This window comes from Cervus elaphus, chromosome 4 (genome assembly GCF_910594005.1).
Source record: "Cervus elaphus chromosome 4, mCerEla1.1, whole genome shotgun sequence".
Taxonomy (NCBI): domain Eukaryota; kingdom Metazoa; phylum Chordata; class Mammalia; order Artiodactyla; family Cervidae; genus Cervus; species Cervus elaphus.
In genome coordinates, this window is record NC_057818.1 from 6,298,629 (window position 1) to 6,317,307 (window position 18,679).

An 18,679-nucleotide genomic window follows, 5' to 3' on the forward strand; every position below is an offset into this window, starting at 1 on the left:
CAGCACAAACAGCTTTGCACCTGGCGTTGCTTGTTGATGGGAGACTAGGAGCCAGCCTGCATCCAGTACCTCCATCAGGGCTGGGGCAGAGTACTGGCTGGGTTTGAGGTTGGATCTCCCTCTCCCCTCGTCCATCAGCAGCTTAAAATACTACAATCCACTGGTCTGTTCCAAATAAATGAACACCTTCCCTTCCCTGACTCTGTGGCTACAGCATTGCAGCCGCCGCCCAGGCTAAAATTAGGTAGAGGAATTGGGGATTGAAAATGCAGAGTGACCCTGACCATCCCCGGTAAAATGAAGACCTTGGGGAGTCACGTCCTAATCAGCACCTCGGAGAGCACTCAGTCTCCAAGAAGTCACAGGAGCTGGGGATGGTGGCCTCCAAAAAATCCAGAAACTGAACTTCAGGATGTCTCGGGGTGGTAGTGACACCCAGCAAAGATTGGGCAGATTTCCCCCTTAATTCTGTGCTTTCAACCTTGAAGCCTGAGAGGACGAGGAGGGCTTCCGCATTCGGAGCACTGAAATTTGGACTGTGCGAAGTTAGAGATGACTCCCTAAAGAGACAGTGATCTCCCTGTCATTGGAGAATTTGATAGCTGTCAAAATGCAAGTGGCATCTTCCTCATATTTCAACATCAGAGTCCAGATACGCAGAAGCGACCACCCACCCTGCCAGGCTTTCCATGTGGTGGGGCATTAGTTTTCAGGAGGTGTCCACTGTCTCCCACCTCATTCAGAATTACATGCACAAGCCTCTGCCATGGCCCAGAAGGCCCCGAACCATCTGCTGCCCCCCACGTCTCCACCTTGACTCCTGTTACCTGTCCGCTCGCTCACTAGACTCACACCAGCCGTCCCAGACCCCTTGGCGTATGTTTTAGGCGTATGTCTCAGTCACTGCAGGGGCTCTGCATACATGGTCCTTCTGGCTGGCATGTTCCCCCCTCCACGCTCCCTACGCCCCGCACCCCAGAACAGGGTTCCTTCCTCCACATCATTTGGGGCCTCTCCATATCTCAAGAGGCATCTTCTTTCACTCTTCAGCCCTTTGTTCCACGTTATTTCCTTTCGCAGCATCCACTGCCACCAGCATTGACATCTCGAATTTTTGCTGTGTCCATCTCTCCCACCCAGAATGCAGGCCCTGCAAGGGTTTCTCTCACGTGCTCCATAAATGCTGATCAACAGCAGCAGAGACACAGTGCCAACACCCACCCCACTCCTTCTGCCCAGGACAGCCAGGCACCTGCCGTCTCTGGCTCAGTCTTTCTTTCCTTCTGCAGAAGGAAGCCTGGAGCCACAGATTGAAGACCTGATTAACCGGATTCATGAGCTTCAGCAAGGTAAACTCCGGGACCTAAGATGGCCCGCTGGCCAAGAGGGGCATGGGCTGGGGAAGCCTCCACTGCATCACCTGTAAGATCCAGCCCCCTCTAGATTGTCTGAAGGTGGGTATGCCATGTCCCGGTCTGCGGGAGAATACAGCAAGGCTGGAGGCCACCCTCATACCCTGTCTTCTTCCTTTCTCTGGCCCAGCGAAGGAGAAATCCAGCGAGGAACTGGGAGAAGCCCAAGCTCTTTGGGAGGCCCTGCGTCAGGACCTGGACTCCTGTAAGTGAGACCAGCAGAAGGGCGCAGAGAGCTCGTGGCCAGTGCTGACCTCAGGGTCTTTGCACAGGCTGCTCCTCACCTCTGAGGCTTTCGTCCTACATAACCCACATTGCCTCGCACTGGTTTGAGTCAGCTTTCAAGCTCTCAGCTGAAACTTCACCCCAACAGGTCTCCCTTGACAGCCCCCTCTAAACATCGAACACCACCTCATCTCACACACACCCCACAGCTTGATTTATTTCTTCACAGCCTTTATTCCTGCTTGTCATGGTGTACTTTTGCATTTCTCATCCTCTCCACATTCTATTGTGCACATGCTACACAAGGGAGCCCTGCGGTCCTTCACCCCTTCACAGGGCGGGTGGGCTCCCAGGGGGAAAAGCTGGACCAAGATGGTCCCCAGCGGGAGGTGGGTGCAGGGCCTGGGAGCAGACACTGCCCTCCCCTGAGGGGGCTGGACCTTCTGTGTGACCTGGGGCCTTCCCCTGCATGAAGTTGCAGTCTGGGCAGAGGAGGAGACCCCGGAGACTCAGAGTGTCCCTGTGTTTTCCAGTGAGTGGAGAGAAAGTGCACCTGGAGGAGGTTCTGAGCAGAAAGCAAGGTATTTACCAGCTGCTTCATCCTCATCCTTCTACCCGGTCCCCCTACAAAAGCCCGACGTTCTCAGGCAGCCAGAGGAATCCCCCTGAGATCAGAGGTGGGGTGCTTCCCTCTCTGCTCAGATCTGCCCCTCAGCCGCCGTCTGACTTGGAGTAAACACTGAAGTCTCCTCAGTGCCCCCAATGCCCAGTGTGCTGTGAGGCCCCTTCTGCCCCATCTGACTCCTCAGAGCCCCCTGGTCCCTCTCCCCCCAGAGGCACTGCGGACCCTCCAGCTGCATTGCCAAAGGAAGGCGGAGGAGGCACAGAGGTAAGAGGTCCCACCCAGCTCTCCCCGCCTCATTTCCCAGCCTGAGGGAGGAAGGGGCAAGAGCTAGGGAAAAGAAATCTTGGACACTCATTTTCCCTTTGTATAAAATCGAGTGAGCCTTGCCTGCTCATCTTTGATAAGTGGTGGTGTTAAGATGAACTCATTTAATCATTCACTGCTAGTTTTTCAAGTGGATACTAAATTCCATCCACTGGTATTATTTTAGGTCTTCCTCTATGGTTTATCCAGCTCTTCTGCCATCCTTTCATTTGTTTATCTGTCTGCTCATGTATGCCCCCAGCCACCCATTTACACACCCATCCATCTACCGACCCATCCATCCACTCTCCCATACATCCAACCAACTATCCAACTCTTCAGCCAGCCAGACAGTCATTAATCTCTCCAGCCTTCCATCTAATCATCTTTCATCCATCCAACCATTCTTTCTTTTCTCCACCTTTCCAGTCATCCATATAGCCATTCATTTCTTTACCCAGCCATCTATCCATCCAGCTATCCATCCTTCTGTCAGTCTTTCCTATATTTCTCCATCCATCCATTATCCTTCCACTCATCATTTCTCTAACCAGACATCATCTCTCCAGCCTATCACTCACCTATTCAATTCGCTGTCCAGCTATCTATCCATCTATCTCTCCATCCTTTGAACCTTTGCTTAACACATTCTCACACCCTCGGGTATCAAGATTTTAATAACGTGGGAAAACCTGATGACAAATAGTTAAAGTGTATATATGCTTAATCACACCACACCTACCACTGTCTGAGGAGCAGATAGTGTTCAGTTATCAACCAATCCTCACAATGACAGTCCCACCATTTTACATGTGAGGAAACAGACCCACAGAGGTTGAATAACTTGTATAAGATTATAGTGGAATAGCAGATCCAGGCTTCAACCCTGGACTTTAGAATGTGTGAAACTAAACCAATGTACCCTTCACAGGGATTTCTTGGAAAGGCACGGAGATGGGAGACAGAATGGACAGGGTGAGAGTGTCAAGAAAGGCTTACCAGGTTCCCATTTGATTAAAAAAAAAGGAGAATGATAAAGGTTCTGAACAGACTCCCAACCCCACTCTGGCTAGAAGGCTTGGTGGCTCATTCAGAGACTGTAACGGAGGGTTTTCTTTCCTTTCCCAGGAACTACGTGTTGGCGGAGCACACAGAGCAAATTTCTATCCAAAACTCTCAGGTCACAGAGAGTCAAGGACCGAGGAAGCTGGGGTAACCCTGGGGTGACCCTGGGTCTAGGGCTTGGAGTGGCCTGGTGTGGGAGATGGGAGTGGGGCTTGCCTGAGGGAGAGCTTGTTGCAAGGCAAGCTTGTTGCAAGGCGAGCTGTTAGAAGCAAGGCTTGGAGGATAAAACCCATGAAGGGGCTCCTAGCAGAGGGAGCCCCAGGCCCAGATCTGAAGCGGCAGTGGGGGTTGGTCAGTCCTACCCTGTGTTTGCTTATTCCTGGATGTCGGCCCCTAGGTTGCCTATGGAAGAACAGCTGGAGGATTTGATAGGCCCGCACAAGGACCTCTGGGAATTCCACGTGAGCCATTATCATTGCCTCTGTTGGAGCCCCTCCTCCCCTGGCTCCAGCATCTCTGCTGATTGGCCCAGGGTCCTCCTACTGCTCAGGCCCAATGCCAAGGGGTGGTCCTCGACTCCTCTCTTCCTGTCACCTGCTCAGCTCAGCCCACCCAGCCACCTCTCACCAACCCCCACTGCCGCACTCAGCCTCCGTTGCCCAGACTGTTGCCCTGGCCTTTGCTAACCTCGCACCCCTCCTGCTCGTCTAGAGTACTCATCCTGCAGTGGCAAATGGGAACCCTGATCCAGACACGGCCAGGCCATTCCTTCGTTCAGCCAGTGTCTCTGGATGTGTCCAGCGGCACTCCAGAGGGGCCAAGTCTTTGCAGTCCCCAAGCTGGTTAGGGGCACGGGGAGGCATGCCCAGAGTCTAAAACAAGAAAACAAGTCAATAGACCCTGTAATGCCAGTGGGGAAGTCCTCTGTGAGCAGGTGTCATCTGAACACAGACAAGCATTAATAAGCGAGGAAGCCATGCAGGTGTCAGAGTGCAGATGTCCCTGGGAGGGAACCGTGCCTGGTGTATTTGAGGAAGAGCAAACCGTGGGGCTGGAGGATGACAGTGGGAAGAGGTGAGGTTTAAGAGGCACACGGGGACCTGGGGAGTGACTGAGGGGCAGAGGGTCTCTACCCGGGCCACCCCCGGCCTCAGCAGAAGCCGCACACCGAATGAATGGGTAGCTGAATGAAGGCATGAACCCACTAATTCGGATGAGGACTTTCCGAGAAGCGGAAAGGGAAAGCGCCCCAGCAGGCCTGCCCCCCGCTCCCTCTCCCAGTAGGCGCGGAGGAGGAGGGGGACCAGGAGGAGAGCTGCAGGGACAGGGCTCCTCTCTCTCGCAGATGCTGAAGCGGCGACTGGCCTGGGAGATCCGTGCCCTGCAGAGCAGCCAGGAGCAGCTGCTCACCGAAGGTGGGACCTGGGCCCGGGGCGGGGGCGGGGCCGGGACGGCCCGCGGGAGCCCCGGCACCGCCCACAACGCCCCGCCCGCCCCCAGAGAGGCAGGCGCTGGCCCGGCTGGAAGACGTGGAGCGGCGGCTGCTCGCGCCGCCCGAGGCCCCCGCCGCCCGGGCGGTGATCGGCGGGTGAGAGGGCCGGGGAGGCGGGGAGGGGCCGAGGCCCGCCCCCAGCGCCGTCTCCCGGGAGGGCAGGGCTCCCCCCGCACCCGGGCCTCCCTGCGGGCTCCCAGGGATCCTCAGCGCCCCTTCCCCGCAGGCTGAAGGCGGAGCCAGAGAAACTCGGAGGGGAGGCCCCCGCCCAGACCCAGAACACCCCAGAGGACCGGGCCGGCGCTGGAGAGGTAGAGAGCCAGCAGGCGCGCCGAGGGAGAGCGGGCAGCGAGCGCTCGGGGTCCCTGCGGGAGGCGCGCGAGCGGACGCAGGGCGTCCTCGGGGGTGGGGACCGGGCCCGCCCCAGCAGGCCTGCCCCCCGCTCCCTCTCCCAGTAGGCCTGACTCCCGACCCCCGCCCCAGCAGGCCGGCCTCCAGCTCCCCAGTGAGGGCGACCTGGCGCCGCCGACGGAGCTGGTCCCGATGCTCCACCCGGCCCCACCTTCCTTCAAGCTCGCCCGGGAATAAAGGCCACGTTTGCGGACCGTGCTCCTCCTCCGCGGGCTCAGTCTGTGCTCCGGGGTCTTTGAGGGTAGGGGTCGGGGTCGTGCTCCGCTCCTCTCTCCGCCGGAGGGGACGGGGCGGCCAGGCAGCCTGGGCGGGGCCTCGACGGACTCCGCCCACCAGCCCCTTGGCGGGCTCGGGCCGCCTCAGCTCAGCAAAGGCTCGGGACGGCTCAGTGTCTGACTGAGTGTCAAGGCCACTCCATTTCCATGGCCTCATCTCGGATTCCTGAATTTTACCAGTAAGGGCTAAGATGTGTGCTTAGTCATATTCGACTTTGCAACCCCATGAGCTGGAGCCCACCAGGATCCTCTGTCCATGGGATTTCCCAGGCAAGCCAGGGGATCTTCCCCAACCTGGGATCCAGGGAATCTTGTGCGTCTCCCTCTTTGGCAGTCGGATTCTTTACCACTGCGCCACGTGGGGTGTCCAGAGCACAATCCCAGCCTGCAGGGAAAAGCTATGCATTTCCCCATAGCTTCCTCCCAGGCCTCACCTTTCACTTCCTCACATGTGCGCTTCTAGCCACAAAGATGATTTTCCACCCTTCTCCCAGCACTTTGTCATCCCAGGGCCTCTGCCCTGCTGTGTCCTCGTCTGGGGTGCCCTTTCCCCAGTCTTCTCAGGCCGCAGAGCCCGTTAAGGATATCAGCTGCTCGGGAGGCTGGCCTCGGGGACCCAGTTGCTACTTACCAAGCACGTGTGGGTTTAATAAGCATTTGCTAAACATCTGCTTGTGCACCAGGCACTGCTGTAGGCCCTGGATTTTAAAATAGCAGGTGGGGGAAGATCTCAGTGAGGAAGTGGGCCAGATGAGGGAGGGTGCCCTGGGCAGCAGGGACTGCGTGCCCTCCGGCTGCGTGTTTGGGGGGAGTGGGGGAGGGGAGCTGAGTTTGCTCTGTTGGAGGAACATCTGGAGGAGGCCGGGGTGGTGACGCAGAGGGAGGTGAAGACGGATGGGAGATAATGTCAGAGAATCCCTGAGGAGCCAGTTCAGATGGCTCTCATCTCTCTAGTCTGTTCTGAGCACAAGACCTGGTGCCCAGCAAACGTCAGTAAATATTGATCACTTGTGACGATGATGAGTCGTTATATCCCAGTCCACCTGTGTCACACAAATGGGGACAAAATGGTGACACCAAGTGCACGGAACTTATTATAAACCTGGGCAACTCCTCCTTCCAAAATCTCCCCCGAACCCTCAGTTAAGCGAAATTGCCCCTCGTGTGAATACAGTGCGATACACGGAGGTGGTTGGTACGTGGAACTCCCTCTCTGATTGAACTCTGAAAGCGGAGACTCACTCGACTCAATTGGAGGAAACTCACATCTCAAAAGGCACAGAGAAAAAGTCAAGTTCCACCACAAATGGCTTCTGTTTGCTAAGTTCAAAGATTTTACAAATATCAGCAAGGTTTCTGAGATCAATAGGGAATGCTTGGGACTTGGTAAAAAAGAATAGGTGGGCTTTGAATTGTTTCTGGAGCCACATGTCTGATGTTGTGAAGACCAAATTTGTAAGAAAAGTACAGTTTTTAATTCCTCAAAGGATTGGGCCCACCTGAATGATATGGAAGTTGCCCTACTCACCCAACTACATTATCCTCAGTTTGCTTCTTTATATCAGGGAGAAAATTTTCAACTAAGATGGAAGTCAGAAGATTCCCTTGTCCTAGATTTAGAGCTATGTGTCTTGGGAATGTTTTAGTAACCCTTCCACAAAGGCTTCGGAAGGTTTTTCCCTGCTCTGGGTACATGGTTTCATTTTAGCTTAAAGGAGAAAGCCTTGGGGGAAAAAACTGATGTCAGGCTCTGAATATCAGCTTCCAATGTGGTCAACTTCTGACCATTCTTTAAAAAGAATTCTCTCAAATACCTTGTCAGATTTCAGCCGAGACAAAAAGCAAATAGTCTTGGCAGTATTGCACAGTTGCTTGGATATGTAGAGTTGGAAAATTTTCCACCTTCTTCCCTTCTAGGTTCTTTGGCTAGCCTAATAATTAAATTGATGTGAGAGAGTAATAGGGGAAACACATTTATGGAGCCCCATAAAGATATGAAAGCTTAAAAGGCAGACAGGTAACAACATCCTGTGTAACACCAGAGCTAAGGAGAGGGGTAGGGGTCTGATGATACGAAGGGGAGGAAGGTAATTCACAGGAAAGCAGAGATATTGCAAAAACAAAAATTGCCTGGTTAGCGCGTAAGTTTCTTAGGTAAAACTGAAACCACACACCTCAGATGGAACTCAGACCCAGCCAAAACTCAGATTAGGTCTTGAGACTGCAGGCTAGGACTCAAACCCACTGTCTTTCAATTGAAATCCCACACCGGTCTTAAGACAAGCTCGAGTTCTTCATGTCTCATCGCTGAAAGAATTCAATGAGAGGCAAAGTGATAGATAAGAAATGAATTTATTTAGAGAGATACACATTCCACAGGCAGAATGTAGTCTATCTCAAAGGTCGAGAGTGGTCCCGAAATATGGGGTGGTTAGTTTCTGTGGCCTGGGTAATTTCATAGGCTAATAAGTGGGAGGATTATTCCAACAATTTGGGGGAAGGGGCGGGGATTTCCAGGAATTGGGCCACCACTCTTTGGCTTTTTATGATCGGCGTCCGAATGGTCATGAGACCTGTGGCTGTATCATTCAGCATATGCTAATATTTACAATGAACACATAATGAGGCTCAAAGTCCACTGAAAGTCACGTCTTCCACCATCTTGTACCTCACTGGTTCTGAACAGTTTATGTTGTATCCTCACCAGCTTTGTCATTCTTTTGAAAGTTGTGCCCAGCCCGTTCCCTCCTGTTTCAAGATGCCATCTTTAATAATACTTTTCTTTGTGGTACAGGCCTTCTTTCCAATGTAAATTAGGCAATGGAAGGGAAGGTAAAGAGCTTTTCCTGAGTCTACTGAGTTCTTGGTTGCCTTTAGCTAAATAATCCTCATGTGTAACTGGCATATTTTGGGGTGGCAAAATCCATTCCCCTTCAGCTGCAAGAGACATTCCTAAGGAGAGTGCAGAAGATGCTACCCTCCCAAGACCCAAATCATTCCCAAAACACAGCTGAGAGAGAGATGTAGACAGTTGCCTTGAAAGCTGGCAACAATCAGTAGAACTTTAGTTGCCACTGGCGTTTCTTTCTGCATTTCTACCCTGCATTTCTTTCTGGTCACATCTTGGGGCCCCCAACTTGATTGTTCCAAAGCTAAGGTCTCAGGACACAAAATCAGACAAACAAGAAAAGCAAAAGCTGTTCTGGGAGAGAAAGGTTCAACAACCAATGGGTACTAACAAAATGAAGGATAAAAATCATGATCATTTCGATAGACACAGAAAAAGCACTCGACAAATTTCAACATCCATTTATGATAAAAATTCTCAACAGAGTGGGTATAGATTGAATGTACCTCAATATAGTAAAGTCCATATATGACAAAACAACAGCTAAAATTATACTCAGTGTAAAAAGCTGAAAGCTTTTCCTTTAAGATCAGGAACAAGACAACAATGCCCACTCTAGGCACTTTTATTCAACACAGTATTGAAAATCTTGGCTAGAGCAATTAGTCAGGAAGAAGAAATAAAAAGCAATGAAGTTGAAAATGAAGAGGTAAAACTATTATTGTGAACATCATGATTTTGTATATGGAAAACCCTAAAGACTCTACCAGAAAAAAACATTAGAACTAATACACATATTTAGTAAAGTTGCAGGGTTAAGAAAAATCAATGTATAAAACCTGTTGTGTTCTTAAATACTACCAACAAACTATTAGAGAAATCAAGAAAATAATCTCATTTATAATTGCATCAGAAAGAAGAAAATGCATAGGAATAGATTTAACCAAGGCGGGTGGCAAAAGATCCATACACTGAGAACTGTGAGACATTGATGAAAGAAGCTGAAGAAGACACAAATGTATTGGAAAAAATAATATTGTAAAAATGTCCATGTTACCCCAAATGATCTACAGATTCAATGCAATCCTCATTGAAATCTGAGTGGCATTCTCACAGAAATATTTAGAACACATAATATTAAAATCTGTATGGAACCACAAAATATCCTGAATATTGAGATACTGAGCCAAAGCAATACTGAGAAAGAGGAACAATGCTGGGTGCATCATACTTTCTGATTTCAAACTGTATTACAAAGCTGTAGTAATCATGGCACTGGCATAAAAACAGACACATAGATCAGTGAAATGGAATAAAGAGCTCAGAGATAGACCCAAGACTATATATTAGTCAATTTATGACAAGAATATACAGTGGGGAAGGGACAGTCTCTTTAGCAAATTGTGTTAGGAAAACTGGACCACTATTTCATACCATACACAAGAGTTAACTCAAAATGGATTAAAGATTTGAATGTAATACCAGAAGCCATGAAACTCCTAGAAGACAACATAGGCAGTAAGGTGCTTGACATTGTCTTTGTGATGTTTTTTTGGATCTGATTCCAAAGGCGGTGACAACCACCACCACCACAACAAACATAAATGAATGCAACTTCATTAAGCCAAAGAACTTCTGCACAGTGGAGGAAACCATCAACAAAATAAAAAGGCAACCTACCAAATGGGAGAAGACATTTGTAAATCATATATCCAGTAAGGGGTTACTATCCAAAATAGATATAGAGCTCTTGGAACTCAATAACAATCCAACTAAAAAATAAAGTGCACAATAATTGTAATGCAATTGGATCATCCCAAAACCATCCCCCTCCTCCCTCATCAGTGGAAGAACTGTTTTCCACAAAACCAGTCCCTGGTGCCAAATGTTATGCCCGATGTCCGAATCCCTAAGCGGGAAGAGAGAAGGCTTCCAAGACAATGCAACTCACAAAAAAGGGAAGTTTATTGCTGACTCGAGTCAGGGCTCACTGCCGCAACCAACGCAGTGGTGCAGGGTCAGAAAGCGCTGAGCCCAAGCTGTTACCCAATTTATAAGGTGTGCATAAGCAGTTGGTAGCTGGCTTAAGTGGATTGGTTACATGTTTGCAAAGTAATCTTATTGGCTCAAACCTTGTGGGCTTTTTTCAAACTTGGGCTTTCGCGGGCTTTTCAGCTTTCCTCTGATAGGTTCCCTTTTCCTTACTGGGCGCATATTGATTGGCTGGCTCCAGGTGGCCTGATAATCATGTTACCCTGGAAAACCAGGCCTACTCCTAATCTAGGCTGCCTGTCATGGCGCAGCCTCACACCGAAAAGGTTGGGGACTGCTGCTTCAGGGCATCTTGTAAATGGATAAGCTTACCTAAGTTAAAAGTTCCCCACGGATTATCTTTGATAGGTTTGCCCCACCTTAAGTCAGATCCACTCTGATGCGAGACACTCTCCTTCCTGCATCAGAGCAGGCAGCCTCCAGCAGGTTTCCTGACCCAGAGCAGAAAAAGAAATGCTCAGATGGCCTGGAAGCTCAAGAAGCAAAAGCTGCGGATCCAGGACCAAGTGGACTCGCCCAGCACTTCCAGGGACAGGAGAGAACAGCAGGTACCCGCCCTGGTTGCTCTGGGATCCTGGCAGCTGTCAGGGGAGGGGAGTCTGTCTGGGGCGTTGTAAAACCTTTAGAGTTTGAGCAAAAATTCATTTGAATCAGGCAGTATCCAGTCAAGTAGGTGGAAAGAAACTCTGAGAAGCTGTACAAAATGAAAGAGTTTTATAGACAGAAGGGAGCGGGAACAGGGAGGTTTTATTAGTCAAAAAAAGCTGGTTGGTTATTGCACAATTATTTCCTTTAGGGCAGCAATCCCCAACCCTTTTGGCACCGGGGACTGGTTTTGTGGAAGAGGGTTTTTCCATGGATGGTGGGGCGGGGCGTTGGTGGTTCAGGCAGTAATGCCAGCGATGGGGAGCCGCTCACCTCCCACTCGGTGGCCCAGTTCCTAACAGACCATGGACTGGTACCGGCCCCAGGCCTGGGGGCTGGGGATCCCTGCTTTAGAGGCTAGCAGGGGCCAGTCAGGCAGATGCCCTTGAGAGGGTAACAGGCAGGAAGGCCAGGGGTCTCCAAATGGAGGAAATAGGCCGCAAGTGCCAGACATTTTTATCTCTCTTAAGCGGCAGGAGGAAACAAACTGGCGATATTTTTTTCCTTCTCTGTACAAATTTAAAAGGAACTTTCTCTTAAAATGCTGTGTTGCCATGACACCTGGTTTCACCTGAAGCTAACTATTCTCAAACCTTGAGTTAACCAATACATTTTTTCTGATGGAAATGTTTGTCTTAAGCTATGTTAATGTCAACCCACTCCAGTGCTCTTGCCTGGGAAATCCCATGGACAGAGGAGCCTGGTAAGCTACAGTCCATGGGGTCGCGAAGAGTCGGGTAGGACTGAGTGACTTCACTTTCAGTTTTCACTTTCATGCACTGGAGAAGGAAATGGCAACCCACTCCAGTATTCTTGCCTGGAGAGTTCCAGGGATGGGAGCCTGGTGGGCTACCATCTATGGGGTCACACAGTGTCGGACACGACTGACCTGACTTAGCAGCAGCAGCATGTTAATGTACCCCAGACTCTGTCTTCAAGTTGGTTCCGCCAAATGGCTCAACCTACGTGACAAACCGGTATGTTATACTCAGATATTGTTCCCCTAATCAATGTAAACGAAACTATTTGTATGGTAATCTGCCCTTCTACAAGATTCAAGTCAATCATTTTATGGCCTGGGATGAATTATCTGGTGCCATTCTGAGTTTTAAGACATTCCTTTCTTTTCATTAACAGACTGCTAGTGGCTATATAACATCCAGCTGAAGACTAGCAGGGGGCTATTCTCTCTGCCCCCTTCTGATGCCTATGTCAGAAGCTTTCTCTATCTCCTTTATACTTTAATAAAACTTTATTACACAAAAGCTCTGAGCGATCCATCCTTGTCTCTGGCCCCGGATTGAATTTGTCTCCTCTGGAGGCCAAGAATCCCGGCGTCTTATCCTTCAGCAACAACATTTCACCCTGACTGGTGCTGGTCAGGGGGTTTCTGGTGGACTTACTGAAGATGCCGTCTCTGGGAAAGCTGAAGCTGTCTCGGTTTGGTGACACGGGACTTAGGATAAGTGACTCTCTTCTGGGCCTGGTGTCTTGTTTTTAAGAAAGGCTCGGGGCATTGTTTATATCTCTGTTGAAAACGTGGGGTGGAGGTGACACCCCGGGCTTTGAAATGGCAGATGCAAGTTTGGTCTCTGGGTCCTCTTTGTGTGCGGGTTCCCAGGGCTTCCGCAGACTTTGCGAGAAATCCCGCTGGTTGGTTTTGCTTTGTGTCCACACCTGAAGTCAGTTGTTAACCGTCAACACTGAAAATACTGCTTTCAGTTAAAAAGAAGCTCATATCAACCGCTGTAACTCTTTCTGTTGAAAGAAGCCGCAAAGATTCTTGTGCTCCTGGGCACATAAAAGCATCTTGCTGGAAGGCTGGGCTCCACTGGGAGTGAGATTTTGTTTCCTTTTCCTTCTCATTTCCTTAGAAAATTTAGGAGTAGCTTCTGAATAGATGCAGCGGGCAGCAGATGTATGTCATAAAGATGAATTTTAATTCTCATGTTCTAGCCAAGGCAGCAGTGCCTGGGAGCTGACTCTAGGTGCAAGCTAACTCCCTGTTGCAGAACCCTAGATGGCTTTGATTTTTATATACTTGCTTAATGTGTTAGTGAAATAAATAGAAGGAAAGAAAAAAAGAGGGAAGGGGAGGGGGAGAAGGAGTAGGGAGAGGGAAGAAAGGATGGAAGACCCTGAGTTCTCCTTTCTTAAGGAAGGATTATTCAGTAAACAGTGAACTTGCTAGACAGACCATGAGGGGGTTGTGCATTTCTCACGGTCTCAGACCCCATCCCGTGTCTAGGTGTAATGAGGTCTTCAGGGGGACGTGGAAGAAGTTACAAAACCAAAGCAGGGTCAGGGAGGGACCTCCATCCTGGGTTCTGAGCTAGGAAAGGAGCTGTGTGTTACCAGACACTCAGATACGCGAATTTGAGGACGAGCAGAGGTCGTTAAGGATAACTTCAGAACTTCTACCACTTGTAACTTTTTACAGAGTACTTCTTAACACTATAGACTTTATATATATATCATGATTTCATTAAAATCTCAAAACAATAGTGTAAATAAAAGAGGTACATGTGGCACCCACAGTGAGGTTCCCCTTGTAGTAGGGAGAATTCTAGCCTGAGCCAAGGATCCAAGGCTGCCTGGAATCCATCCTGATTGGGGGCGTGGCCTGTAACCATAGAGACACACGTGGGGCGGGGCCTTCTCGGGCTGCGAGGTGTGGAAGGGGACCCAGATGATCCCAGGGAGGGTGAGTATCCCTGAGCCTCTCAGCTGAGCTCCTGGAAGGCACTGGGTGCTTCCTGGTGAAAGAGGTTCAGATCCTGAGAGGGGTTCAGCACTGTTAGGGTTCACGAGGGGCTCATAGCTATAGTTAAAATATGGCCCATTGTGGCGACCCGACAAGCAAGGGATGAAGTCACAGAGGCCCCCTGGCCCTGGTGGGCATCCTGTTTCTTCTTTAAGGCGGTATCCTGTTTCTCTCTGCTGGTGCCAGTTTTTCAAGACTATGTGACCACCCGACCGTGAGACCCCTTCGACTACGTGACCACAAGACGCCAGCTGCGGGCTAAAGATAAACTGAGGCCGCCTCCCTCCGGGGCACAATTCCCCATCATAGGGTATAAGAAGGGTTGGCTGTAAAAGGAGAGCGCTGGCTTCTCTCTAAAGCCAGTCACTTTCTCTCTCTCTTCCTGTACTAAATCTTTGTCTGCCTGACTGCCTGGCTTGCTCTCTTTTTCTCCACGCTCACCTTACAAGCTCAGTGGGTCGTCTTCATCCCTGGCTTAGAAGCTCAAAGGGCCATGGTGACAAGGAAGGAGGCTGCTTCCATGCCCTGGGGGTGACAGCCAGTGAGGAGGCCTCTCAGTTTCATTTACATTATTAAATGCTCTCCATCAGGTTCAGAAACATTTCTTGTAAAAGTCATACTGGTAAATACTTAAGGCTTTGCAGCCATGTATAGTCTGCCTCTGGCACGTTTTCTTTCTTGCTTTCATGCTTTTGCTCTCCCTCCCTCGTTTCCTTCCTTGAATACTTTAAAATGTTAAAAAAAAAAAAAAAAAATCACTCTTAAAGACTGAACCAAAACAGGTTCTGGGTGGTTTGCTACCTCCCAGGCTTAAATAATCAGTAGAACAATAAATTTAGGCCTGAATTGGTGTTTGCCATGTTTTGTATCAGGCTTCCTTGATAGCTCAGTTGGTAAAGAATCCGACTACAATGCAGGAGACCTGGGTTCAATCCTTGGGTTGTGAAGATCCCCTGGAGAAGGGAAAGGATACCCACTCCAGCATTCTGGCCTGGAGAGTTCCATGGACTGTATAGTCCATGGGGTCACAAAGAGTCGGACAGGACTGTGTGACTTTCACTTTCATGTTGCGTAGTGTTAACAGTCCACCGTGGTTGATTGCAAGCTTCGACGTGAAGGCTCTTCACTGTCAGAAAGGCCTGCAGAAGCACGGGGTGATGTGTCCCACGCAGAGACACTAGGAGTGAATAACCAGAAAACAGGGCTGACAGTGACACGTGGTTCTGTAAACAGGAAGGGTGGAGTTCTGAGCATCTGTTGCCCTTGTTTTTAATGTAATTTGTGAATATCTGTAATTTAATTTTTAACGAAGACTGTGTTTAACAACCAGCTCCTGTAATTCCTGAAAACTCGACAACTGGCTCTCCCGGGCTGGTTCTGACCACCCCCAGCACAGAGCTGCGCATGCCCTTGGGGGCGGGAGGTCTGTGTTCCCTCCTGTCACTGGGCTGTGACCCCCCAGTGGGATCACAGGCCTCCCTTCACGTTGAGGATGTGCTGCGTCCTCACTGATGGGAGAGCGAGGCGGCGCCTGAGCTCTGACGCAGGTGGGTCCAGCGCGGTGTCTCCGGAGTCTGCCGCAGGCACGGGACGTCACTTCTCCCCTGCTTCCCCTTCTGTTTAGAGTTCCGTTACAACAGTCGTCTCGGTGTTCTAACTGAATGTTAGAATTCCCTTGTCTGAGTGAGGTAACTGATGCTCGGATAAAACGACTTCCCAGACATCACAGCGCTGAACGTCTCTGACTCAGCACTGAAACCGCGTCTTGAAGGCCAAGCCCGCTGGGGTTCCCTGACATCGGTTGCAGCCGAAGTCAGTCTCACTAGTCTGTTCAGGCCCCAGCTCGGGATTGAGCAGACAGAGACGGACTGACTGCAGCCTTGTCTCTGGAAGCGTTTCACCAGTGAGAGGTGTGGTCTGGAGAAGGCGCCCGTGAGGGGTGAGAGCGGGGCCCCGCCTGGGCCGTCAGGGGGACGGAGGTGGCCGGGATGCCTCCCGCATCTGAGACTATTGAGCACAAACACAGGACGCGTTCATGCACTGGGAGCTACGGGGATTGCAGACCTAGAGAGGGGAAGGGGTCTAGGGTCCGATACTCGCATGTCCCACATGGATCAGCTTTAACATTCTCTTATCAGCGTGCTTCAGGACCACTTCTGATGGTGATAGTCTTGCAAGACCCCAGGTGCCCCAGGACCCAATTCATTCACAGCTCAGACTGACGCATAGACCTGCTCTGTGAGAAATCATTAAGTCCTTTTAAAACAAGTACATAATAAAATATTAATGTTAGTATTTTCTTATGCAGTTAAGCAGTCGAAAACATTGGGATGTCTCATTTAACATGGCTTTCCCTTGAATAAATGTTCTTTCCCTATCGTAGGACTATGTTTGTTCATCAAAGGTAATAGTAATCTTTCCCCTCAACTTTCCTCAGCCTTTAAAAATGTCTTACATCCTCTTTATAATTTGTCTTGGAAATCTTAAATTAATCCTTAATCTCAGGGCTTCGCAGGTGGCTCAATAGTAAAGAATCCACCTGCCAATGTAGGAGACACAAGAGATGCGGGTTCGATCCCTGGGTTAGGAAGCTCTCCTGAAGGAGGAAATGGCAACCCACTCCAGTATTCTTGCTTGGGAAATTCCATGAACAGAGGAGCCTGGTGGGCTTCAGTCCATGGGGTCGCAGAGTCGGACATAAATGAGCACCCATACTAACCTCAGGGTAGGTGAATTTAATTTTCACTGTTACTCCTCTAAGCTCACACCAGCTACAGACAATTGGTTTGAGAATTCCCTTTATTAAATATTGTGATTGTATTCTGCTTACTCTGTTGGGAGGGCAGGTGGCTGTATATTGCAGTGACATACACTCAGGGGCACTTCAGCTTCCTGTTTTCCCTTTTGGAAGAACTTATTGTCTTCAGGATGTTTTATCGTGTTGTCAGTTTTCCCAGCTTAAACGTGTGTGAGTCACGTTTCTCTTGGCTTCACCGCGTCTTGGGCTCTTGGCTCCTTGTTTATGGAGGGCGTCCCAGCCTTTGCGGCCCCCTCCACACCACGGCCCCTGCCCCATCATCTAACAGCACAGCTGCTCTTGTCCTCCTCCTGCCCCCCAGGGTGAGTGCTGGCATCTGGAAGGACCCCCGTGTCACCACTGGTGGAGACACAGAAGTTCCAGCACGCACCCCCCCACCCCGCACCCCGATGGATCCCCTGAGGCTGATTCCTCTCGTCACTTCTGGGCAGGAATGCAGGGCTGTGGTCCAGAGTGTGCCGTGTGGCTTCATCTGGGAACATCTGAAATGCTTGGGGGACACCAGCTGGCACTGAGGAGTCAGGTCCTACTGGGCCAGACTTCGACCAGTGAGACAGGAGATGACCAGGAGCTGGGGGTCCGTGGCCTCTCTTTGTCCGCTGATGCTGGACACAGTCCAGAGGTGGCTGCTAGCTGGGCCACCAGCTGCGTCTCTTTGTGAAGCAATGGCCTCTGAGTAATGCAAGACCTGCTCTCTGCTTCCGGACATTCCCTGCCTCTCTCCTCCTTCCCCTCACTTTTTCATCCAGGGAATTACATCTCCTCTTAAAACCTTAGCTTTATCTGAAATTTTTTTTTTTTAAATTCTTGAGTCTTGATTTGTGTTTTACAAGGCATCTGAGCAAAGACAACAGAGGATCATTGGCAAATAACCTCTCAGGTTTCCTTGTGAACATGGCACAAATGAAAAATAAGTCCATCCTTGTGTGATTCCAGTTCGATTTATAGCATGTTGACATTAAGTAGGAATCCACATGGAAGAGCAGAAATAACACATCAGTGATTCTTACCAAGGCCTCAGAGACCCTGCCACATACGGTCCCTTGCTACCTCCTGGACCCACTTTTCAGCCTCTCTCCCTCTGTCCACTCAGCTCCAGTTTCCCCCTCAAGGCTGACAATACTTGTGCCTCAGGGCCTTTGCACTTGCTCTTCCCACTTCTTTCTTGATGACTAATGACTTCTGTGTCAGCTTTAACCCTTAAGTATTTCATATGTTTGATCTTATTATCAAGAATACTGTTTTTATGCTTAATTTTGATGTCATAGGTATGTGGGTTTATTTCTGGGCTCTCTGTTCTGTTCATTTAACCTCTGTGTTTGTTTTTGTACCAGTACTGTAGTGCTTTGATTACTTTGTAGTATAGTCTAAAGTCAGGGCACCTGATTCTCCCAGTTCTGTAGTTCTTTTCTTAAGATTGTTTTGGTTATTCAGGCTCTTTTGTGTTTCTTTACACATTTTTAAATTATTCCATCTATATCTGTGAAAAAATGCCCTTAGTATTTTGATAGGGGTTGCTTTGAATCTGTAAATTGCCTCAGGTAGCATTGTTAGTTCCTAGAGACAAAGAAATATAACATATTATTTCAGTATATTGATCTTGTATCAACTTTGCCAAACAGAGTTTTCAGAAATTTTTTTGTGTGTGTATTCTGTAGAATTCTCTATGTAGAAGTGAATTTGAGATAATGTGTATTGTGCTATTTTTGGTGCAATGTTCTATAATTGTCAAGGTCAAGGTGAT

At 49.5% G+C, this 18,679-nt stretch overlaps 1 protein-coding gene across 1 annotated transcript in view; it reads left to right on the forward strand.

The window, feature by feature from the left end:
• Positions 1–18,679, forward strand: part of SYCE1L (synaptonemal complex central element protein 1 like) — a 92,242-nt gene that overhangs the window by 401 nt on the left and 73,162 nt on the right. The window contains exons 2-11 of the mRNA XM_043898100.1: positions 1,290–1,349; positions 1,543–1,617; positions 2,171–2,218; positions 2,472–2,526; positions 3,694–3,777; positions 4,028–4,091; positions 4,976–5,218; positions 5,349–5,433; positions 5,581–5,987; positions 11,116–11,256. Of these exons, the coding sequence (XP_043754035.1) occupies positions 1,290–1,349; positions 1,543–1,617; positions 2,171–2,218; positions 2,472–2,526; positions 3,694–3,777; positions 4,028–4,091; positions 4,976–5,218; positions 5,349–5,433; positions 5,581–5,933 (1,067 nt within the window). The 3' untranslated portion in view covers positions 5,934–5,987; positions 11,116–11,256. The remainder of the gene's footprint in view (positions 1–1,289; positions 1,350–1,542; positions 1,618–2,170; positions 2,219–2,471; positions 2,527–3,693; positions 3,778–4,027; positions 4,092–4,975; positions 5,219–5,348; positions 5,434–5,580; positions 5,988–11,115; positions 11,257–18,679) is intronic.